At 33.6% G+C, this 26,895-nt stretch overlaps 1 protein-coding gene across 3 annotated transcripts in view; it reads left to right on the forward strand.

Annotated features, from left to right (window-relative positions):
* The first annotated feature begins 1,927 nt into the window (after window positions 1-1,927).
* The window catches only part of LOC126830236 (dachshund homolog 2), a 79,061-nt gene continuing 54,093 nt past the window's right edge, over window positions 1,928-26,895 (forward strand). The window contains exon 1 of one of the 3 annotated variants that reach the window (XM_050560587.2): window positions 1,928-2,686. In XM_050560587.2, the coding sequence (XP_050416544.1) occupies window positions 2,238-2,686 (449 nt within the window). In that variant the 5' untranslated portion in view covers window positions 1,928-2,237. Of the gene's footprint in view, window positions 2,687-25,674; window positions 25,779-26,895 lie in introns of those variants that run through there. The other 2 variants (XM_050560588.2, XM_050560589.2) reach the window with 2 other exon arrangements.

Here is a 26,895-nt window from a genome sequence, read left to right on the forward strand (position 1 = left end):
AAATTATTATGGTGCAGCTTTTTATTTGTATTCATAAGTGAATGACCTGGGAACTGCCCGTGTGTGCCGATCAGTTCCAAACATCCGGCTTGTGTATGCAAGAGAGAGAGAGAGAGAGAGAGAGAGAAATGGGGTGTAACGTCCACTCGAGAGAGAGAGAGAGAGAGAGAGAGAGAGATTAACGTCCAATTTTATTTCAATTATTCGCTTGTGCGTAATAAGGGTCTTTAGCAGTGGGAGGAAACCGGAGGACACTGAGAAAACCCATGAGTTTGGAGTTCGTGTATGCAGTGTGTGTGTGTGTGGGTGGGGGGGGGATTTGTCAATTTCTTCATTCTACAATAATGATGGAGAACCAACGGTACAAGTGTTATAAAAAATGAGAATAAGACGTCAACCAACTATTGTCCCTTTTATAATGAATTAAGAAACAAATATAAGAAAATCAACTTCAGCAATCCCTTGTTAATTGAGCCACTAATATTGTAAGAGTTTTAAAATCATTAGACGTTCAAGATTTAGAATCAAGAATTTATAGACGAAGGACCGTGTGAATCGGTATTTTTTTGTTGTTTATTTAGTTAATCGTTAAAACAATGTGCCGTTAATCAGGTAGGAAGGCACCTTCAACCTGACATCTAATCAAGTGTTTAATACCTATTAAAATGTCATTTACTTGATGCAATAGTAGGGCTCTTCTTATCTGTTCAAGTACAACTTCACTTCAATGATGGTGTCTTTAAACACCATTTCAAGTATATTTTGTGTTAAATGAAAAAGAAACGTTGATGTCCTTACTTGATTACAACATTACGACTCTTCCATTTCTCATCAAGCACAGGTTGTGGGGAAAACAAGACAAGAGTTAATATAAACGGATCGATTGATCTGACAGAAAAAAAAGTCGTATAAACAAGTGGATGTCAAAATCTTCACGTTTGTATAATGTTGCTTTAATTTCATGTACATGGGTTTTTACCATTATTGAAATAAGGGAAATTAACAAACCTACGTGAGGATTCGACTATTGAACTAACCGGAGTTGATGCGAATAGGCTCTTGTATATTTTAGTAGTGTTTTTTAATACAAAAATTATTGTGTCCAACTTGATTCTAAAGTGTAGACTAAAGCATAGCCCCCATGCCATTATATATAGATGGGTTGAAGGGAAATTCCGGATTGTTACAATTTCCGAAATCGAAATTGATAAATCTGTAACGGTATTATAGAATTTATTGCCTACACTCCAATGACAAATCTTGCGGCTTCTATACGCCTGGAAAATCACCATAAATAACAATCAAAAAGGTTAAATAATCTACCAAACATTTATACGTCCCACGGATGTGAGAAAATGCTCCAAAGAGTTAAACATTCAAATAGAATTTCGTGTCCTTTTCTGTTGAGTTCTTATATTTAGAAAGAAACGGCAATAAAAAAAAATCTTCCGCGAAAGCTTTTATTAACTTATAAAATCTTAATGTTTATAACATAAAACTAATTAAAGATATATTTTTTCGCTGTTTCACGTAATCTGACAATTACTTAATGTCTTGTCGGCTAAATGTGATTGTCATACGGTAAATAAAAAAATACCAACTCTAACTTGATCACGAAATACAAATTGAAATAGTAGAATCACGCGAAGCTAGCAAGGTGAGAAGAAAATACAATCAAAACCTATCTTATATTTATCATATTTTGAAATTGATTGAAGGAAACGAACAACGTGTTAAAATAACCAGATTTGTAACGGATTGAATCGAACGCTAACATTTATAAGCTGTAATTGGTTTAGAGCACGCCATTATTGATCATTCTCCCCACCCTTTCCCTTCACCTGCTGAGCTAACTAAAGCAAAAGAAATCTCTAAATAACTTGTCAAACAGTCAGACGGACTGACAGACAGTCAGTCACACGTTTATTCGGGGGACGGACAGGTCGCTACATTATTACTATCAACCATATCAAACTACAGTATACATGCGTAAACCGCGAATCCGTGTTATCTTCTAAAGTCAATGTGTTCGAGTTGTTAAGCCAGTCGCTGTGACTGGTTCGCTATTTACAATATTTGTGAGTAGCTTTAGAAAATAGTTCCGGTGCGGATTGGCTAAGCGCGTGAACGGCGCGAGCTCGGGCCCGGGAACAAGCATAAGTACGAGTGTATTTATCTTTGTGTGTAACCAGCATTGCTCATTCCAGTACGGTTGACAAGACATATATATCCGAGTTATGGAGTCACCCACAGGACAGCAGATGAGAGAGATGCACCACCCCAGCCCATCCCCCGGGCTGACACCCGCGACGCACCCTCTCAACCTAATGAATAAGCTACAGAAGCCGATGAGTTACAGTTCCCCGCCACCGGTGCCATGCAATCCAGAAAATAATGTGTGTAAATTAATTGAATATCGAGGTGCAAAAATTGCAGCTTTTGTTGTGGACTGTCGTGAGCTTATATGTTTACCCCAAGTTTTTGAACTATTTTTGAAACATCTTGTTGGAGGACTTCATACAGTGTATACTAAACTTAAACGACTTGATGTTACACCGACGGTTTGTAATGTGGAACAAGTGAGAATTTTACGAGGTTTGGGGGCAATTCAACCAGGGGTCAACAGATGTAAGCTCATCTCATGTAAAGAATTTGACCTCCTCTACGAAGATTGTACAAACTCGAGGTAAGAACTAATTACTTATATAGCATGTTATATATATATCTATGTATATCCGTGTTTACCTGTCTACAGTTTACTATAACAATATCTAACACATAGGTAAAATGGAAACTCACATTCATCTAGATATAGTATTGATGTGTAATGATTTCTTCATGCAGTATTTAACAGAATGGTGTGGTTCAGATATCTATCTATTCGTAAATGGGAATTGTATAATTAATACCGCCTAATGATAACGTTTCAAAATAATCACCACCATTTCCGTAGTTGAAAAAATAGGATGTCAAAGAGACATTACATTGAGATATTTTGTCTCAATTACCGCTCAGTGTTAATAAACATTAATGAATTGTAAAAATAATTTTGTTTTTTGTGTATATAAGTTTATAAATACTGATAAGGATGTAAACAGAAAAATACAACTTTAAACAAAAAACGCGTCTTTATAACAACATCAATATTTCGTTCGATGTAATGTCTCTTTGAAGAGATAATTCGGAAACTAATTTGTGTGCGGAATTTATTTAAGATATTCATTTAAGCTTATATTCATCAAAATATTTTTTCAATGTCATGGGATAAAATGTCAACTTCTCAAATTTATTGCATCAAAATCAGGGGGAATATATCATCTATTTTTTTAAAGTTTTCTGAACATATAATGTAGTTAATAATTTGTATTTGCGTGATGTATTTGTAATTTTGAAATTATTTAAACACGAGACTAAACATGAAGACACCATGTCATAGAAGTTTTACAGGGGTAATATATTAGGAGGATCCTTGATGCGTTATTATGTAAATGAATCATGTGATGTCATGCATATTCATATTGAAATTTACCCCAGTCTTCTTTAGACAAAGAAATTTATTATGAATATTCAATTAATTACATTCGAAACTGGGCATTAATTTCAAACTCAAATAAATGTTGTCTTTTTTATTATTACAACAAAGATAGGTCATTTTCTGATATGGTTTTTAGAAATATATAAATAAATCGCTGAAATTGATAAAATTAAAAATATATTGTAGTAAGTCACCCATGGGTAATATCACAAATTCACAGATATTGAAATTGATAAAACAATTACACCATTAAAAGTTTTGTTTGGATTTCTATCTGGAATTTTAAGAATATACTTCTCAGGTAGACAAGATCTCTCCAGACCACATCTTGAGTTATTGTTATACATCTTAGCATACTTACATATACTCAACTATTTATTTAAGAGATTGCGATCTTAAACATGCAAAGTGAAAGGAAACGAACACTTAATAAATGTTTAAAATGTTCAATAGAAAATATCCGTACAGAGGTCAGATATCACAGTCAACAGTGAATAAAATAGTTATAGAGACTAAATCCTTGTCTAACTAGATTCCCCCTTCACTAAAAAGCCACACTTGAGATTATTATACAATGTGCTATTTGCTCTAACTGTGGGCTTTTAAAGGGGAATATGGTGGGTGTAATTTCAATTATAGACCAGTTTTATTTTTTCTATCGAGTACAAATCAAAATTTGTAAAGAAGAGATAAATATGAGAATAATATGGCGAGTGTTTCAATGGAAAGCGGTGTTTTCAAATAAAAGGGCTTTAACCACTGCAGTTGTAAAAACAATATACCCATACACATTTTTTCACTCCATCCTTTAACGTAAAAATTTAAAATATGTGACAGATTTTAACCACGTCTTAATCCAAACATTGATAAATGGGTTTTAAAACCGAGAAAAATGATGTTCTCTCGAGCTTCCATCATATTTATTTATATATATTTATTCCTTATAATAATGAAATATTATATTTACCCATGATTCGATACTAAAAACAAGTTCCCCATAAATTATACCTTTATATCGTGACTACATTATTTTAAATCATAAATCAGCGAATAAGGTCATGACCTGTTTGTTTTGGCAAAGTTACATCACATTTGTGAACGCTAACATGTAGATAGTCGATCTTTTTTTAGGGAAATAAGGGACAATGTAGGAAAATCTACACATGTACTCCAAGACATGCGAAAACAATAACATGTAATTGACAATGGAAACAAATGCCTTATCTGGTTCTGTTGCCAAAGTGCTGTAAGGAAATTGTCCATTGCGGTATAATGAATAGCGGCTTGATGGAATACAATAATATTGCATAGTACGCATTACATTAATAAATATCCCGGCAAAAATTGACGTTGGTAATCTTGTAGATATCAAATCAATTGTCATGGGAAAAATATGACATCCTAAATGTATTACTGTTAGAATTATTTTATTGTTACCGGCTGTGTGATTAATGTGGATATAATACAAGATACTGAGGAATTCTTTTCACCAGAATAAATATATCACATTAAGAAAAATGAAGATTAAAATATTGTATTTATATGTATAGGTCTGTAGGTTTAGAATTTCAATAAAAGCTCAATAATAAAATAGAAACTTCTTTAGTATTCTTTCTAGCAAATATTTTTCTTATTCTTTTTGTATTGAATTTTCGATTTTCTGCTATCGTCTGCTACTGCGACACGACGTACCAACAGAAGGCTGTATTGACGCTTATCCTCCAAAACTAACAACATTCAAATTGTGTATGATGAACCCATGTTTTCATTTATGAAAATCAAAACAGTGAAAACACGCATAATATACTTTAAAAGAGATAGATCCCAAGACAATGTCACGAAAGGATGACGGCTATGTTGCGTCTACCTCAGCGTTCTGTGTCGCACATCTGCCGAAAGCCCCAAGCAATAAGTAAAATAAAGGGAACAGTGACGAGTTTTACAGGACATAAGCACGTAAATATAAGAATACAAAAACATCGTCAATTCTAAAAAGTGAAACTTGTTTGAATTGTCATGCGTGTTATTAGTTGTTTGTTATAACAATATTCGTTTGGACTTGGTGTATCTTTCTTCTATTCTCTTCGTTGGTCAACAGCGTGTTCCACTGTAAGACTATGAATGTGTGTTAGAAACATGTTAAATATTGACAGGTGGGGTGATGTAGATTACATAAACACTTGTATATTTATATCTATACTTACTGACTTCATGCCCAATGCCTTTAAAATATATTATATTCAACAATGCCATTTTCACGAGTTCAAAATTATCCTGAACAATTACTCAGAGACGGTTGACGTGCAAACTAAGGAATAACGTTGAAATATTATTTGTAATGCGTTAAAAACTAAGGAGTAGCTTCGTAATGTCATTTGTAATGCCTAAGGAAGGATGTAATGTTATTTGTAATGCGTTAGAAAACTAAGGAATGATGTAATGTTATTTGTTATGCGTTAGAAAACTAAGGAATGATATAATGTTATTTGTAATGTAGTGCGTTAGAAAACTAAGGAATGGTGTAATGTTATTTGTAATGCGTTAGAAAACTAAGGAATGGTGTAATGTTATTTGTAATGCGTTAGAAAACTAAGGAATAACATTGTAATATTTTGATGCGTTAGGAAATTAAGAAATAATGTTGAAATAATATTTGTAATGCGTTAGAAATCTAAGGAATAGCGTTGTAATGATATTTGTAATGCATTAGAAAAATTAGAAATTTGTTTATAATTTTGTTAAATTTCTGTTCAATATATAATCGCAAATGGAGTTCGTCTCCTGTATAAATTGTCACAATTTGAGATTTTTTCTTTTTACAATTTTAGCGCCATTATTGTGTAATCATGTTGACATTGCCAATTTATCTTAATTCGTAAATTTCGAAGATTTGAACGGGACGTGGAGGTTTGGTCAGATAGCTTTATGTCGTAATAAGCCCCTTATTATGGATAATTTTTTTTTGCTTCTGAAGATGTCAAAATGTCGATGTTGTGAAAGAAGAAAGATAACAATGAGCCTGATGTTATGAGTTAGCCTATTAAATATATTATCTTTCCTTGATGCCAATACCCCTAACTAATGTCAGTTATATCATTGAGCCCTTGAGTCAATCCACAGATGCGGGAGTTGATCATTTTGGGATTATCGGGGATTAACTGGGTCCTCGGAGTCAGGGGATAATGGAAGGGGATTAGCAGTAAACACGGGATGTAGATTAAACAGTAAAGCAGATACTTTGTTTTTTTGGTGTTATCGTATTTAGAAGGATAGAATTGCTACATATATAAATAAACCTTAGATATTACACGTGCATTTACGGGGATAAAACTATGGATCACCAAATATTAATAAAGCAGTTTTTATGATCTTAACAGATTACCTTATCCACTATTATACTTAATGTGATAAAAGGATGGGACTCAGCTTTTTATTTACAAACGATAACCGTTGCCGTTTACAGAACCGTTTGTTCCTTCGCCAACCAGTGTACAATGAAATTGTAAAGTGGCATCAGATGTTCTGGAATTAGTATCTATACACTGCATCCACTACCGTACCTTTAATCTGCAATATTAAATCTAAGATCACACAATTTCTTAAGGATAATACATTTCGATTCTTGGTCTTCGTTACTCCATTAATGTAATCTTTAATTTGTGTTACCTTAGGTCGCTAATTGAACGGAGTTTCCCTTTAAAAGATCCGTAAACACGATAAAAAATAATGTGTACATATAACGTAATTAGGATAAAAAGAAGTAATTGTTCGGTAATAGTGACATAAGACCTACTATTACAAGGTAATGCGATGCTACGTTTTACATTGTGCGTATATCATAATATTCCTTGTAAAATCTAATGCTTTCTTAAGATTATCTTTCACGATAAATACATTATCTACATGCTAACTAGATGTTAATTCTAAATAATGTTAACTTGTGGCTTATCTAGCCGCAACTCTCTTAAATATTGGTGATTTGTAGATGGCGCTAATGTGACAAAGAAGCAGTAGGCGATAATATGGGTTTTTGCGTTGAAATCTTCTGCATCTATGAAATGATTTGCGAATAGAAAACGTTGTGAATAATTATTACATGTGATTCTATAGGCATCGGTTTATAAAATATAAGTACAAAACATTTATGAATAATAAAAAAAATCAGGGCAATGACCAACAGGTACAAGAAAGTAGTTTGGCCCCGGGACTTGATTTTCTGTGGTAATTCGAGTTAATGCGATGGCGATCTCTAAAGCTTTCTGGTTCGCAACAGACAAAAATAAAACAATTTTCAGTTAGGAAACACAACAAAACATGAAGCTTGAATCACAAATTAGATTTCTAAGCATCCATTAGCCGATTTTTTTTTACCCATTCTAATGTATCCATTCTTCCGGATAGAGATTGTAGAATTAGCTCGAGTCGGTACACATCTTAGTATTTTTTAGGCGAAAATTCTTTTTTTATACCACCCCGATTACTAGCGATATTATTATATACCTTGATATCATAACGTATCCATATTCAATATTATTTTGTAATACTTACTGCATTTTTATCATTCATATTTTGAGTTACGTTTACTAACTATAAACTTATTAGAAACCTGACCAGTTGTTCCTATTTTTAGTTCCTGTCCCCGTATACATGTATAGAGACTGATTATTAGTCAGAGATCGTCCTGATATTAATAGTGTTGAATATGTGTACCCGTTTCTTGTTTACTAGCAGATTCTGGGCACAATGTCATGACATTTGTTCAAAACTTTGTCTTTATATAATTCCAAAGACCCATTTTGTAAATTCTATTCAATTTGACATCAAACTCACCCCATATATGAGCAGTATCTGTAATACGGCATATAGCGGACCTTGTGTGGGTGCTCTTCAAAATTAAGAGGTTGACGTTATTCATTAATATCAGGATTCCTATAGATTCAACACCAGTTCAACAACTGCGACAAGATTTCATGTATTTGAAGACGACAAGGGCCTTCTGTATACCCCATAAAGCAATTCTTGCGATCATTTTCTAGCGGCTAAATATTTAGAGCTGACACTTTATGCAAGTATACGTTCACGACGTCTTTATATTTAGGTGTTTGACTTGCATGTTTAAACCCAAGTGTATGAAAGGATCCCATGTGAAATCATTAAATAAACTTCTCGATGAGATTTTGTCAGCCCAATTTCGCTACCAATTTAAATCCTTTCACCCTAGATTTTTTAAAAACAGATATCTTTGAATTGTTTATGGTTTTTTTTCTCCCCGCACAGGTTGATATTTTGAAAAAAAAAGTCAATGAATAATTTGAATACTGTTGAATGATTCTTATCAAAATGTCGCACCGCTATCTTAAGACATTTCAAATGATCAGATTTCTCTGTATGTAAAATCTTGGTGTGGTATAAGTACTTATATAGATGGAGTCATATGATATTAAATTGTTATCTCGATATCTTCTGTAATATTAGATGAGAATTACATCAAAACATTTATATGACGAGTGAACTATGCATAATTTTCACATTAGCCAACTTTTTTTTTCTTATATAGATTTGTAATATACGTCTTTAAATACGACCAGCCTAATTTTTTAAAAATGAAATGAAATGGGTTTTAACGTCCTACTGTTCTGCTCCGACTGGGATAATGAAGACGGGCATACGCCATACATTGTGCTATGAGGGAAATTTTGCCCGGACAGCGGCACTACGGCCTACTCTTATATCGAATTCCAACTGTCAAGGGATCTTTTACGTGCACACCAATATGTACACTGCACCTCGGTTTTTCGTCGCATCCGAATGACTAGATAGCTGCTGTCCTTGTCAGTCCCTCCGTCACTGACAAGGGGGAACCACGTCGGAAAATCACGATGAACTTTCTCGGCCAATGCAGGGATGGAACATTTAGATATGTTAATGATTCATATGTCATATCCCAAGACGTATAGCCCGATCGGAATTTAATCATCAATCACATGGAGGCCTTTATTCCCAAAGAAAAGAAAATAACAAAAATGATTTAATTCAATTTGTAGAATAAAAGCGAAGGATAATCAGCTGAAAATATTTATATACTGAGCTTAACAACGATTTTCGTTTTTTAAAATATGTTGCAAAATATCAAAAAAATAAATTATACTTCCTTTTTCAATTTCCTTCGATAAAATTTGTCCCCAGGTAAAAATTGATCGCCGATTTATTTCAAATTTAAACAATTGTTCATATGGTGTTAGATCTATTTGTTGAAATATTGTTGAATCAAGCTGGGTTTTATTGCGTTTTAGTTTTATTAATTAAAAGTGCGTTGATGGTTCAAATATTGATTGTATAATAGAATCTTGAGTATATTTGTTTGTGTATATATTTACTTACCACTTACCTTGTTCAAATCGAGGAATTGACGTCTCTAGCGACATTGTCAATAAGACTCCATATATTACATAAGTATGTTATATAACGTCGGAATATAAATTTGATATAAATGTTAGATAATATATAAATTGACATATTTATAAAATTTATAATGCAAACTAACATTATGATAGGCTACACTGTATATTATATGATTTAATAACGAACACTGCATATATAATATATAAATTTACATATTATTAAATTTATAACGCAAACAAACATTATCGTAGGCTATACTTTATATTATATAATTTACTATGGAACACTGCATATATAATTAAGTATGTCTGGATACAATCTTCAATTATTGTATTTACAAATGGCGAATTCTAATTTAAATTATTTAATGCGCTAAACAAACTATATATACAAATATAATTTTAACTTTCACAATAAAAATAAATTGCATTTATTGTTTGCTATCAGGATTCTAAATAGGCGTCTGTATTCCTATATTTGAAAATTGAAACTCTATGTTATTACTGATGTCAATAAACCGGTTCTATAAATGTATGTTCTGAAATATTAAACTTTATTATAAATGATATTCTTAAGGTCAAAGATTGAAGTCTATTACTTTATCTACGAGCAAACACCATAAATAAACCTCACTTAATAATTGCTTTTCTTTCAGTTTTATGTGCCATCTTATCCCAATGTTAACGAAAGAAATCACCAATAGAAATGAATAAATATGTATGGATATAAAGGAGTTTTAACGGACATAAAAATGAAGTGTGTGTTCAAATAAATAAATATGTATCCTATATATTTACTGCTTATATGAACATTGATACTTCCATCCACTTGACTAAAGACAAACTCCCTTTGATGTGAATCTTTGAACTTTAACCCTGGACAATAAGAAAGCGGTAGATCTATTCATCAAGCTAGCACCTGAAATTGTCACCCGTACGCCCAACCATAGTAGTCAATTTCGCCTATTCATTGATTAGCTTGAACGTGCCAAAAGAATCTATTTTACGCTCTATTGGCGAGAAATTTGCACCATAGAGTCTCACTAAACCGTTTCAAATATTTCAAAAGAATCATGTAATTTTGTTTCCTTTTTTTTAAAAAAAAACAAAAAAAAACACCTTTAAACTAATCTGTAAATCTACAAAAAAAGAGAGAAAGATTTTTAATGAAAATCCACAAATCTAGGATTTATTTAACTGACAGAGAGGACTATATCAAATATTAACATATAAACGAGTTTTACATAAATACATTGTTTATTAGAAATAAATAACACCCGCTTATTTATTATTTATAATATCTAACGAAATTATATTTAATTTGACGTATATTAAATCTTATTCTGAAATCAAATCAATTTATAAATCCATAAATAAAATTCCTCACATCATCTGAAATCGGATTACACTTAATCCACTTGCATCCATTAGTGAAATTCTTACTTGGATCGATGTTGATAATTTAACGCTAGTATATGGTCACTTTCCCTCACCGTGCTGTCAACAGAAAACGGTTTTAATTGTACTAATTAACCTGGCGAAGTTAATTATCATATGCTTTTGTAATTATTTCATTAATCTGTCCACCAGGACTAAACATTTTGTCAAGAAGATGATGTGTTTTTCTCTCGCGGGTTGTTGAGATTTGACAGGTTACAGCCGTTATGGCCTCGGGTCTGGAAAGACCTAAAACGCTGGACAATTTTCATCGATCCGTTACACTTGATGACTACGTGAAATGTATTTCTAGCCCTGTCAATTATCTTTCTTTTCATTTTCTATTGGTTGATTAATTGATTTCTTTTGTTGTTCTTTTCACTTCACGGGATTCCGACCTCCAGTGTCCATTTCCATTAATACGTTCTTTTTTGCCACTAGTGTTCATTGTATTAAGAGACATGTCAACCATGTTCTAACTGACCACGTCTCCACAGTTTCTTCTATTTGTCATTGACACAAGAGACGTTAAAAAACATCATCTGCCTTAATCTGCAACCCTTTATAAAAGATTAAGGACTGCTGATTTCAATTTATTATTATCATTTTGTTCGGTTCGTCGTTGGTTTCTTTTTTGGCAGTAGATTATGATGAGGGATATAGCAAAAACATGGTCGAGGGGAGGCTGTGGCATTTCTTTGTTCCAGATGGGATGAATTCAATTTCCATTTATCATATCTTTCATCGCCTATTATACGTCTTTGGCTACCTCAATCATTTCGCTACACAATCTCATTTATTTCCTTTTTTCAATTATTAATTCAGCATGATGGAGTATAATTGTCATCTTTTATAGCTGCCGGTTTTCTCAGCCCATTTCACCTTTATATAGTTCTATTCTGCTGTGAGCTTTAATTCAATTCAAATATATTCATGAAATAAATGCTCGGTTGATTCCGGCGCATTATATTTAGATACAACTCCGTATCGCGAGTGTCAGCGATACGAAATAAGTCTATCTTTTCATATCTTTATAGTAAGGTACGGCCGTTTTGTACCTGTGGTCGGTGTCGCTGGTGAACGGTTTTATCATAACTTCACGGCGAATTAACCTTGTTTTTTGTAAACATCCTTTGCGCGATGAATAAGTCATTTGGCCATTTTTTGTCCAGTATACATAAAACTAAAGTGTCAAACCTCCATTGTTTGTAGTTTAATCGTCGAGGATGTAGGTCTTATAAGTAAAATATAGACATAGTGATTAGGAAATTGATAAATATCTGCCCACCTATCATATACTATAATGATCTATTGACATAGAAAACAACTATGTTTATTATTATATCTACTATTATATATGACGTTACCAGCGAACCCAACTATGCACGAGGGCTATTTTCTCCTAGCTCCCATTGATTCCGGATACATTCTTACTCTACCCATATACGGTGAAATGTTTAAGGCGATTATTGAAAGTCTCACCATTTACCCCACTGGTTAACTTACGATTAATTAAGCACTGAACAAATAATGGGAATTACGAATAAATTGATTTAAAATGAATGAATATACACATGCAGTTCTAATCTTATCAAGGATAAATAAATCAAATTTCAATCATACTATCTATCATACAGTTTTAAACATACCACAGTAGCTTATCTTTTTTAAATTTTAAACATATCTTTATTTAAAGTGGTAATTCATCTAAATGTTACATTCCAATTTCCCATAAATTAAAGGGGCATAATGGAACATGAGTTGACAGTTCTCACTATAATAGTTAAACATAAATAACGTAAATGGTATAATATGCTGAAAATTTCAGTCGAATTGCTCCACTCCGAACCGAGATATTAGCTTTTGAATTTTAGGCTAGCCTCGATCATCATTACTAAAGTAGGTACGATAAAAAAAACCCAATGTCTCGATTATCCATTTTTACGTTTAATCATCCTTCACAAAATGTATTCCAATCTTAGGCTAGCGATGACACCGAGAGTTGATTATGACCTGGATAAGTTAATAAATGTCTAATGAATAATTTAGATAACATTTCAGGCCCAAAGAAAGACCTGCAGTAGACAGATTTAGCTCTTGCATAATGTATGTTTAAGATGTTTGTCTATTATCAATCCGTTAATTAAATGGGGAATCCCTCATAAATGGGGAATCCTAGCAACGTGATCATGATGTTGTCACTGGCCATCACGGTCTACAATATTCTACCAAATAATCACAGGATCACTATTTGTATATTTGAAAAGTTTTGATTTTGATTAAACAGGTTAACTCAGCAAATGTGTATATTTCCTAAGGTTCGGCATGTAGCAATATTTTATTTACTTGGCTATGACAGGTCAGCATGTTTTTGAACAATCTGATTACAACTCAGATCCAATTTCGTTTCGTTTTTTATAGTTCAAAATTTCGTTTTACGTGTCTTTACTACACTAGGATACGGAAGAGTTGTTATATAATACGCGCTCTGGATGAGATGGGGGATTAGCCAATGACACGGCCTGTTACGGTGAGATTTTGGCGTGAGGTGCACGGAACTGTGGGTAACCTACTAGAAACATCAACACTGATTGGTTAATCAAATGTCTGACGTCATGTGGTCAAAAGCCGCTCGTATGATCTCTGATGCGACCTTCCACTACAACCGGCCAGATCTTCATGTAGTGTAGACAAGAAATAATTATAATCAAAGTCCGAAAGTGTCTTAACGCGTGTGCGTGTGCGTGAAATCACAAGATCTGTCATTGACTCAAATGGCGTGGTTTCGATTTCCCGCTTGAACGTGACAAGGAGTAGGGTCATCCGGTTTTCTCCCACTGCTAAAGACCCGTACGCGCAAGCGAATTATTGAAATAAAATTGAACTATATGTTAGTCCCGAAATGACCTAGTTTGTGTCGAGTGGACGTTAAACCCCATCTCTCTCTGTCTCTTGTCTGAAAGTGGCTTGTCTACCTTTCACGACTTTAATTTCTCGACAAAACCATGTTCCTCATACCTTTTTAAATGTATTTTTATGTGTTACATATTTGTGCTTATTGTCTATTAAAAGTCATGATCTCAATATACATGTGCATGTATTTCGATATTGTTGTGTGTGACTTGAAATCGTCCAGGGATTGTAGTTAGTGACATGTGAGCTGGTTGGTTTACACCTGCGATAGGCTTGTTCTTAATTCACCCTAAAACCTATCTCACAAACGTGATGAAACCTCTAGGATTTTCCAGCTTACGTTTCGTCAGCGTGTAATATGTAGCCAATTTCTTGTAATGACTGCTGTGGTAAAGAATGTCTTAAGACAGAATTTGGATAAGTTTGTTCATTTATTCAAATAAACTTTGAATAGACTTGTTGCAAAATACTTACACGATCTAACAAAGACATTATTTGTTCGGGACAACATAACTAGATATGTCATTCTTTTCTCCCCCACTGATTCGAGTGATTTTCGTACAAATAATTATATTTTAGTTGCGTATTCGGATATTACCTGCGGGGTTATATTTCAGAACAAACATGTTTATTTAATTGGATATTTACATTGGTATGAAACAAAGGAATTGGAATAGACATGTTATTGAATTTAACACTGGTAATACGACAATAAGCTTACTGTATTGTTTATATAAAGAGATAAGACGAAATACAAACCACATCCATTGAAACCAGGCTTAACGCTATGATAATAATATAAGAATTAATATCTTCATAAGTATTTTAACGACACGACACACTGAGAAATGATATTTTAGTAGTAACATCTTTGTATGGAGGATGTTTTTAAATATTTTTATGAATTAACCGAAAGTATCATACCAAGGCTATTTTACGAATCGAGATGTTTGTATAGTGTTTTCTTGCTGAAATATGGTACATTTACCCAGCTTGAGTAACATTATCCTTAATTTGAAATGAATAATATTTCAGAAAAACAAAATACACAAAAATTGATACTTATTGCGATACAGCAGACGCCACAACACTCACGGTATCTTAAATAGAGGCTTATCTAAGAAGGTCAATTCATTTATATTACCTGCCCTTAGCAAAACATGCAGTTGGTTATGACACCGAGGCGAGAATACAAACCAAGACAAAGGGCACAATATCCAAAAGTACAAAAAAGTTTGTTAGCAACCTGAACTCTTCAAATGATGTACAACATGTTGGAAAGGGTATGGTGCACATGTCAATCCAAACGGTACGGCCCTGGAAATTTAATACCCCGTTCTCATTGCAAAACTATAATAATTTGTTCTTTACACGGTGGTGATTAATATGATTGTGTCCATTTTCTAGTTGTACGTTGCTTAGTTGCTGTGAACTTGGTAACAGGGAAAAAAACCGGCTTAGTTCTCTATAAATATTTAGATTTCTATTCTTTTAAAACACAAATCGAAGAAAGATAAACAATACGATTGTTGGATCTGTGGTGTTTGTCCAGTCAAGTTCTCCAGAAAATTGTTCCGTTTAATGCTTGAATTGGAGAAACTATTTTTTATACAGAACATAAAAAAAAGATTTACATGCATTGTAATTATGCGGCAAAAAGAAGTATTATAAAACTTCTCACATTATTTAGTTTTGAACTTTGTTTTTGTGTGGGTTGCTTTATATAAACACCCGGAACCAAAACATGTAAATGGTAAAAAGTACATAAAATTTCCAAGCAATTTGAGGGTTTGTGCAGAGAAATAATTTTTTTTTTAAATCACGAAAAAGATGTCAGCCATCACCACTCTCACGGGGTGCCCTCTTTTTCCAACGACCCGGTCAGTGTTTCGCCTGTACCATTTAAGGTTGAGATTTTGCCGCTCTCAGAAATAATATTTTAACTTAATTACTCAAGAATTCCTGCCCATCGTTAAATGATTTAGCTGTTTATCCTTTGATAAAACAATAAATTAATTGATGGATATTGTCTTAAAATCAACAGTTGTACAGGGGATAGGAAAATCAGTTCTTTAGAGTATATATATATATCAACCATTTCATGAATGTGGGACACATCGCAACTTTTATTTGTTCGATTCACACCCTTATTCTATTTACCACCATTTAAAAAAGACTGCGAATTGATTTACCGATGCATATGACTTTTAAATGACTTTCAACAAATCCAGTCACTGCTAAAATGATTTCTATACTACTTTCACGTGCATTTATTTATTTTTTTAGTATTAGAAAAAAATAAATTCAACTGTGCCAAGAATATGGTGAATGGAATGAGCGAGCGATGGTAACCGTGACTAAATTGCAGTCTGGTCTGTTTCTCAATACTCGTTCCAGATTTATAGTTATAAATTGTACGTCTTTGGTAGTTGATTTATAATATTTAATTTCATCTTAAATGGGAATAAAAGATATGATATTATCAATATGTTATATTTGTATTTGAATAGAGTCATATATTTTGTTGTGCTTCGACCGTAAATCATTATTATCATAATCTTCGCCATAACATAAAGGTATGAATCGTTGTATACAACATGCTGCGATTCGTTTAATAAACCTTCGCACAATTCTGTATAATGAGAACTTAGCGCTCTGTCTGTCAAAATTGTTGACTATTACTTTATATATTTAATAAAAGAATGAATGCTGGGTTCTATAATGGCTAGAATAACCAACGCTCCTAAATATCACAAACTCAATGAAATAAATAATGAAGCCAGATCGACAATAGTTGCAAGATAAATACCTTCAACATCTTTTTAGAAACATAATTTGGCTATACTGGCTCGCGGTTCAGGTTACTTATTTTATGGACTTCCAAATAGACGGGATGCTAAGATTTCAATACGTGTGTATAAGAGACAGTAATAGGATAGGTATTCACTTGTAATAAATACAGCTCGATTATTTCTTAAGGGGAGGTGAAATCAAATTACAAAATAGTTGGAAACGCGGGAAGAAATAATTCCAGAGTCTAAGAGCGGTGAGGTATCCAGCTGCTTCAGGGAGCGATAATTATCGCCCATTGTTAGTTTTTACTTAATAAAATACTGCCCCAAGTTTTTCTACTTCTCGGCAGTAGGGCTAACCAAGGCTGTCAAAACCACTTTAATGAGACGACGGGGTGCGATAGAAAACAAAATCATCGTCCATGAATATAATTTAAAACACTAGACTGGTACACGAAAACCTCCCCGGTTCCTCCGGACCGTGGTTTCCGATTTCTAAATCAACTGGCTTGTGAGGTGTCGGTGACAGTTCATTATAGAGCGTATTATCGGTTCGTCCCCCTCACTCTTCATAACATCACCCCCCCAACAAAACATTTGTTAGACAGGCAATATAACAAAATGCTCCATTAAATCTGGAAACACAGTCTACATTTTCTTGTTCCTTCCATTTCAATTTCGACAGCTGTTTCGTTTCAAGCGTGAAAAAATATAGCTTTTGATTTCAAAAGATGAAGCCCGTAGGTGATTTCATTTTTTGGTCACTCGGCGTGATTTCAACTTGAATGGCAACGGACGGACTCGCTTCAAATTTGAATCGACGGAGAATGCCTTCAGATTATTCTGTCGTGATGTAGTCCTACTGTTACACACTGAGCCGTGTAACATTTCTTAAAGCCTCTAATCTACTCGCCTATTGTGCACCCCGATCTCATTTGTCAGTAATACCATTTAAAAGTGACAAGTTACCAATCTGGGTTTCTTTTTTTATTTTATCAAATATATATTTTATGTCAAAATATTTTACTTCACAATAGAAGAACAACTTAATGTCATTTGCCAAACTGAAATATGGTGACGATTTTCAATGGACCCGTATGAGAACCGCGTTTAATGGTTTCAATTATTATGATAAAGCCATTTTTTGCAAAGGTGAAAGAATGTGTAGAGCTATAAGTTTGTCGTGATTTATGCTGGTACACTGCGACACAGCAGGAAAAACACGTGTTTCATGCAATTAAATTTCTTCGTCAAAGTATAAAAGGAAAAAGTGGAAACGTATAATCCAAATGACACCATTAAGTTTTAGATCAGAAACTTAATTTGACTTTTTTTCCGAGGGTCAGCTGATGATTCCCTGAAGTTTTCAAACATGAGTTCTAACAGTGCAATTAATGCAAAAAATGATTCTTCCTAGATCTTTAAACATACATTATGCAAGAGCTAAATCTGCCTATTGCAGTTCTTTCTTTAGGCCTAAAATGTTATATAAACTATTAATTAGACATTTATTAACATGAAAAAACCTTAGTGAACACTCGATGTCATCTTATGTGTCGGATTTTCACTGGATTTGAATCTGATCTGCTGCTCAACGCTCTTTGATGATTAAATCAAAAATTGAATAATCGAGACTATGTTTTTTTTATCTGAAGGGCACGTAAATCCCCCCATACCACTAAATCATAATATAATTTTGTACGATACTATTTACAAATACAAAATATTGGTTAAATTTTTTGTTTCGCTCCGAAATCACATGACTGCGGTCCAGCCAGGCGCTTATGTTAAGCTGACTTCAAAAAACACCAAACCTGAATTGTGAGGCAAATAAACCAGTTTAAAATCAAAATACAGCTTGAAAGGACTATGTTAGAGCATGCACATTTCATTACATTCTGTTAAAATTTGCGGTTTCTAGTTGGGTATATACGCATGCGTAATTAACTATAACCTGCAGTTGTCGTTCGTGCGGCTTAACTTCCGGTTCTACCCGAGTGGCGGCCCGGGGTCTTTAATCTAGCTTATATGGCCGACTAAACGACATATTAGTCAACCCGATCTATCTTTATTATTGGACTCTTGATTTTGTTGACGTGAAATTCGATCATCACGAATGAATTGTATACTTTCTGTCACAATGGTGCACTAAATAGAAGATCACGTGACTCTTTGTTTAGTGGAGGACAAAATGGTTGCCCGTCTTCCCAGCTCACGTCTGACTCTATAGTAAAAGTTCTAGAACTAGAAGAGATCATTTCCTGAAACACAAGTGCTATAAAACACAGAGGTACTTGAGGCGAAATAAAACGAAATAATTCAATACTCGTGGTCAACGACATCGAACAATATCATATCGACATTGCAATCATCAACCATAGCGTTAATAGCTCCTTCACCATTAGTTCCTACAACTTCTATATCAGGAATGACCATTGTAAAAAGCAGACCTATAAATTCACGATTGGCTAAGAAACGAAACGAACTGTTGTTTAATAATGATTAGTTTTCATGATACACTAAACATAAAAATCAACCACAATACGAGATCGATATAGATATAATAATGGAATCGACAAGAAAGCATCAAAATCGAAATGTTGTCTTATACAGGAAAATAGGAAACAAAACGGATTCCGGCAAGAATCAATTAATGCTGTTACCTAGCCGGTCGAGTGGAGAGTTGATCAAGGTGTCATCAAAGGTGGTATTCTTGAAATGCAATTCAATAATCCCAGAGATTCTTTAAGCGTTTTATTTTTATACTTTTTCTTTATTTCTTTTGGCTTCTGAAAGCTTTTGAGAATGCATATGATGAAAACCAGAGTATTGCAATTATATAGTTTAATAGAATGTGGCTAGAGCGCCTCCGGGTAGAACACTACGTCAACAAGAAACGTAAAAGCTACCTTTTCAATAGAAAACAAAGCGTCCAGATTGCCATTAGAAAGTGTTTTATTATTTTTGAAATAAAATGTATCACCGTACAACCCTTTCGTCCTACAGAAACCAAGTTGTAACATAAAAGTGGAATGAGATCAGGACAAAAGGGTTATATTTTACTTTCATTTAGCACTGGATAATAAAACATAACACGGTCACCAAACGTATATTGGATTTGTAAATAAACAAAACTTGCGACTGCGCATACGTTCGCCTTTCAACCCTCTGTCAGTTGATTTTTTTAAATTTTTGTTTGAAGTTGTGTCTAAGCGTGTGTTGTATTTAAGCAAGAGAAATAGTACTTGAGAGGAATCGCAGAATAGATATTCCATGATAAATGGAAAAAGGATTAATAACATAGACACGGTCTGCGCGGATGTGTTTGATTCTTATGTTCGATACACACGACCGCGTTTCTTGTTCAAACATTTGGGTGATTCTTACAACATAGTTCCCTGTCTTGTCAAAGGGACACAAATCAATCCAGCGGGTCCTTTTAATCTTGTAATTATTTTGTGATCTCACATTTTATAATTTTATGGAATGGGAAATCAAACACGCTTATTGTTCAACTGTAACAGGAAATTTAATCATTTCTATTGCTTGAGTAAATGTTGTGTTTTTAATTTCAATTACCCGAATTTCGCGTAATTTCAAATATTCGAAAGGACATTCGTTCTTATTAAAGAAAAATTATTTCCACCGGGCAAGACACCAATACGGCTATATTTTTTTTTCTAAAAGACGAGTTATATTTTCAGATAGGTTGATTTTGTTCCCTCAAAACTTAAAGGTTACATTTCCAATTTCCGAAATTTTCAGATGGCAATTGGTTAACAAGGGCCGTAGTATGCCAATGTTATTGTGATGTTGTTATTTTAAAATTAAACATACATTATGTAAGATTTGGACAAAGAGCTAGCCATTCCTGCTATAACAGTTCGAAAATAGATAATGCAAAATGAATAATTTGAAAATTTCATTTGAATTACTCTATTGCGAGCGAAGATATTAGCCTTTGAAGGTTTGACAAGACGTGTGCAACAATTTCAACCACCATACTGGTTTTTCGAAGCTAAGTCTCCTCGATTTTTAGATTAAATCAAAATATGGCTGAACCTTTCTAATCTATTTAATATCGGAAAAATCCGATGCCATCGAGAGTTGATTATGGCCTGGATCAGTTAATTAATGTCTAATTAATAATTTAGAAAACATTTCAGGCCTAAAGAAAGACCCGCAATAGGCAGATTTAGCTCTTGCATATTGTATGTTTAAGACCTACTTCGAGTTTCTCACACTATACATATTGTTATTCTCTGTTCAAATACTCGAAATTAGTTGAAAAGGGCAAGATACTTTAGTTCGTAATTAATACGTATTTCTGTTGATCCTCTAACACTATACATGTACTGTAAATACTCGTCTTTATACGAAATCAAAACAAAAACAAATCACAAACAGGATTTTAGGGAAAATACAAGTAAACAAGTTAAACTATGAACTGATAAACAAAGCTTCGTGTGTATATTGTAATATAGTGATACATAGATTTGCACCTAGCAACCCCGTGGAAAAGTAATTCCTCTTTTTAATATATAAACGTCTTTAAATCTCTGTTCTCGGTCCAACCTGTCATTATAGTTGACAAGCAGTAGTCCAGCGACCGTGTACTGTCATTCGACAACAGTGTCAACCAAAGTCAGTTGTTTGGGTATGTATATAAGCTACCAATGATAACGTTAATCCGTCAGAATTGTAGATTGGAGATATAAACTACCAATGATAACGTTAATCCGTCAGAATTGTAGATAAACATACGAGGTTAATCCCTTTGGTGAAAACTCGTAGTATTAGCAAACGTATTCGCGCCTTGTCGGCTTATAGATGTCCCCATTCTAAATTCAAATTAATATACCGGATAGGATATGAATACCTCTATATAGTGGAATAACTTTAATTAAATTCATGTGATTCAAGCTCCTTTGTATGATTTGTAGTTGGTGGTGTAGTTAGGTTAGATAAGGTTTAATAACAATTGGTAACTTGCTAAATAAAGATATTCATTTTAAAAGTTGATAATGAGAGAGGTTCACTCACTTATTAATGTATCGCTTCTGATGATCCTTAGTTATTCTGTTATGAAGTCCCGTGTATACATTGGCGTGCACGTAAAAGATCCCTTGGCAGTTGGAATTCGATAAGAGTAGGCCGTAGTGCCGCTGCCCGGGCAAACTTACCTCCCCCATAAACCGAAACCCTTAGAATCCGGATTTTGGATGAATTCCAAATTAGCTTATCATGTAAATAGTTCATTATTTTCTCATTTTCGATATACGCTATAACATATAATTATTTTCCCGAACTATATTTAGACAAATATGTTAAACAAATTCATTGCATTCGTGACAGAAATATTTTTATTTCAACTCAAACTGAAGAACAGTGAACAGTATACATAAATGTCGAATGACAAAATATCGGTTTGATTTGTGACACTAACTGCGAAATAAATCATGAAATTCTGGATTTTTACAACTGGATTTTACGGTTATATCAGTTTTGATCGTGCAAAAAAGGTCTCAGATATGATCTAATTGCCTATATATAGTAATTTATTTCGAAACTGTGGCAATGTGTCGAAATAAAAAGGCACAATTAATATTAATAGACATTTCTTTGTTTCATAAATACTTGGACACTTACTTATTATAAGACCGACGTTCTCACTTCATATGACAAACTATGATTTTATGGAAATCCGTATATAGTATTCTAATTCTTATACAATCATATGATATTTTGTCGGTTATAGGGTTAGGCGTAACTCAACCCCTAACCCATACAATAATAAGTGACGGGGCCCATTCTACCAACAGAGCATTTCAAAAATGGAAACGAGAGAAGACCGAGTTTTTGGATAGTCGAAAATTATGAGATAATTTCAAATCCATCAATAACTGTAACGTTTGAAATTAATTTTGTTTATTAAAAAATTTTTGTTGTTGCTGATAATGTCCAAATTGGTACGAGCCTTCAATATTTATGTGATTGATAAAAGTAGAGTCTTTCGAGTCATATACGATAGAGTAACGTCCCTTGGTCACCACCATTAGAGAATTCTGTGCAGCTGCCCTTGTTAAGATTAGAATCCCAATAAATTAGATTTGACCCTCCATAAATCGTAATTATTTCACCGCGTCTGCGATAAACGGGATATCAATTCAATATTTACTTATGGTAACTATTTCAAATGAATTGGTTATCACAAAACTATAGTGACAACACGGGAACCAAATTTTAATTAAGGGATTTTATTTGGCATAGACATTTACTTTCTTATCTTTATGGTTTGTTGTTCCGTTTATTTTACTCGTTTAGTAAGTGGTGAATGTTTTATTTTATGGAGAACACCTCCATTCCAAGTATTTAACATTATTACTACAAACAAATCGGCAAATCACGGTTTTGTTGCCGTCAGGGGGCCTAGCAGACGAGTATAAACCACTCAGCGGTAATCCGTGCCTTGATCTGTCTGTCAGTCAATTAATGGTCGTGTAGTAATTCCCATAAGCTAATTTACACCATTTATCGCTACGCGAGTTCATAATAGTCCCCTTATCTCCATTTCCTTCCAGATTCTGTTAGAAAAGCATATGAAAGAATATTGGAAATGTTACCATGTCATGGAGAAAGCTTTAGAAAAATAAATAGCAATCAAAAAAAAAAAACCCGCCATTTGAGGGATTTTTAGTAGGCATATTTACAAAGATACGATGAATTGTAAATTTTTCAATATGTGGGCAAAACAATCCAGCTTCACCCATAATCTGTGCTAAAATCTTTTGACGGGCCTTTGTTTAATCCGATTGAGACGCGTGAGATTTTGTTTTCTTAATTTAGGTAATCAATCCGTGTGGATGAAGTATGCCAATGAAGATCTACGGCTTTAAGCAAAACAAAATGGTTTGCGAAGAGGTGCCAAATTCAAAAGTGACAAAAATGCATGATTTCCCCGCCCCCTCCAATTTTCTTATTTAAATTTCTTGTAGTGGAGTTCAGTTCAATCGTAGACAGAAACATCGCCAATTATATGTTTTTGTCTGCGATATATCATTATTCTGGAAGCGGACATTAAACCACCAAGAGAAAGCTAAACGATACAAAGGAATAAATCTAAGAAACGACGTGGAATGCGTTTGCATGCAATCTTACAAGTTTCGAATTTATTTTATTAAAATATTGTTTAATCCATTAAACCGTACGAGCGGCTCAATCTATTTGTTATGGCCAGCTCAATTTTTGTCGTAAATATGGTTAGGGTACGTGATTGTTGGCGAGATTGTAGGTTAGGGTAAGCATTGGGGCTAGATCCAGAGTTAGGGTTAAGGTTGGGATTAGCGCTAGCCCTGTTTACATCTCGTGATTTATGACGAAAACTTGAGCTGGCCTTATCATTTAGCACTATCCCTGCACGGGCCCATTTCAGGCTAGATGAATACAACGCTTTATATTGGTAAAAGCTTCACATGACAACTTAAAAAAAAATTGTTTATTGATATTATGAATGTTCAACTCGAATACTGTATTTGTTTTATCATATCTGATGTGGATATCACAACACAAAACATAAACCAAATCAATTTTATGAACATCAGCACCATTTTATCATTTTACGAACGCCATGAAACGAAACGAAATACAACCATTACATTTTCTCATTGTCAATTGAAAATTATACAATTTCTGCTGACACGTTATCAATAAAGGAAAAAGCGAACAGGGTTTTAATTTCTACTGCGAATCTAATTTTATATCGATTTTCGTTTATTTAAATATATGAAGACCTTTTTTTTTTTAGTTATTGGTTAAGTGGCCGCATATTTACGTTGCCATTCAATTCCATGTATCTATTTATTTCATTTTGATCTCGAGGCGGGGTCTTTAAAATAATATACTACTTTATTAGATTGATGTAGTTCAATTTGACGCTATATTATATGTGAATGGAATTATTCGGATAAGTCGACTATTTAAGATAATTGAATGAGAGTGTATAATAATACGTTAATATTGGCAGTTCTGTTTTGGCGCTTTGAGAGCATTTAATCTCGCTTAATTCGACTGTTGCTTCTAAATTTGTCACAAACAGTCGGCGGTATCAAAGACAAACAATGAAATGTTATCTAATTGTACTGAGGCCTTTTCACTTGACCAGCTGTTTAAAAACCCAAGCTTTCTCAAGCAAATTTTTCCTAAAAAGGATTTCATTTCATCTTGATTAGTTAGCACACACTGAGTTTGGATGGTTTTGGAATATTAATTTGTATTTCGATTGTTCCTGCGTCGTTTTCTCCAGATTTCAACAACTCCTCATCTTTTATTACTTCAACATGAAATCCCGCGGGTACAAATTTTCCTTAACTTGCGAACAAAAGGACGCGATTTGGCCAAAAGGCAAATACCCCGATTTTTTTTATTTCGTTAGTTTAATTCAACAGCAGGATTAATCGAACTGACATATTTCACCGCCTCTAATCTAAGGCTTGTCATATTCTAAGCGCTTCAACATAACACTTACACTTCATCAATCCATTTACTCTCGTTTAGCTTTCTGAATTAATTACATAAGCGGCCCAGCGTGTGTCACGTGATTTATAGAGCTCGCGCTAATTCCCGCCTTTACTTAGCTTGATGGAATCGGCTGTGGGCACGTGGATCCTGCAATTGACTGAAAGTCTTTAATGAGAGCACCAGGTAAACGTGGCACTTGTGTGGAATGGATACTGTTTGGGGATAAGGAAGGGTGATTTACATAACAAGCCTGAAATATTAGCCTACGGACAAAAGATTTCAACTCTTGTCAATTTAGAATCATTAATAGTCCTAATACACTTTCCCGCGTTTTTTTGTTGTTTTTTTTTTTTAAAAATGAAGACTCGATTGTAACGTGCGTTATTTGTTTTGTGATTCAACACACCAAAGTTCATAACTTCGACAAAGCCAATATTTAAATATTTGAAATTGAAATGAAATTTTATTTGTTTTTAATTAGAGCATTTGGATATTCACAGTTGCCATGAAACATTAGATTGTTTCATAATAAAAAATTAGATGTTAACACTAACATAGACCTAGCCCTAGAGAAGAAGTAGGCTGGCGCGTCGGGGAAAGAAATCAATTTGTATAGGATATGACACTTCAATAGACCTGTTTTACAAAATCAAATACTTAAATGACAATTCATTGTTTTCTCCAAATTCTATATGCTAGTAGCCAGCAGTAGTAGATCTAGGCCTACATCCAAGCACTTGTTGGAAAACTAACCATCTTGGACATTGAAACAATAAGTGTTTTTTTGTCTGACCTTCAGAATAGTTAATTACTTTAATCAATGTAAACAAATATTATGAAAGAAATAAATGGATTGAGTTAGTCTGAAATGAAAACTAAGTAAAATATTCTCAGGCACTTCAAAGCACTCTTGGTTTTCGCTGAACACTCAAATACCTGAAGATCTTGGCCAGTTCTATATATATAATATACTGCTTATTGAATACATATGTAATAATGGTTAAATTGTTTGACAGTTTGCCCCAGCCATAGTTACAATAGTTTATACAAAGCAAGAAATTCTACTTTCCTTAATTTGTCAATACTCATAGGTAAATAAAATCATCTCTCATTTGGTGGGTAACTAAAGGGCTTGATTGATCACAGTGACGGTAAATCAATCTTAAATGTTTGTATAATGAAAGTGGCAAGATGAACCATTTCATTTGGTAAAAGTTGGACAAATACGCCTCGATCCCATGTTTGTGTTTTTGCTTTAGTTGATTGTATTTTCATTTACACTTTATCAAACTTTGATCTA

The sequence above is a fragment of the Patella vulgata genome, chromosome 8 (genome assembly GCF_932274485.2).
Source record: "Patella vulgata chromosome 8, xgPatVulg1.2, whole genome shotgun sequence".
NCBI lineage: Eukaryota > Metazoa > Mollusca > Gastropoda > Patellidae > Patella > Patella vulgata.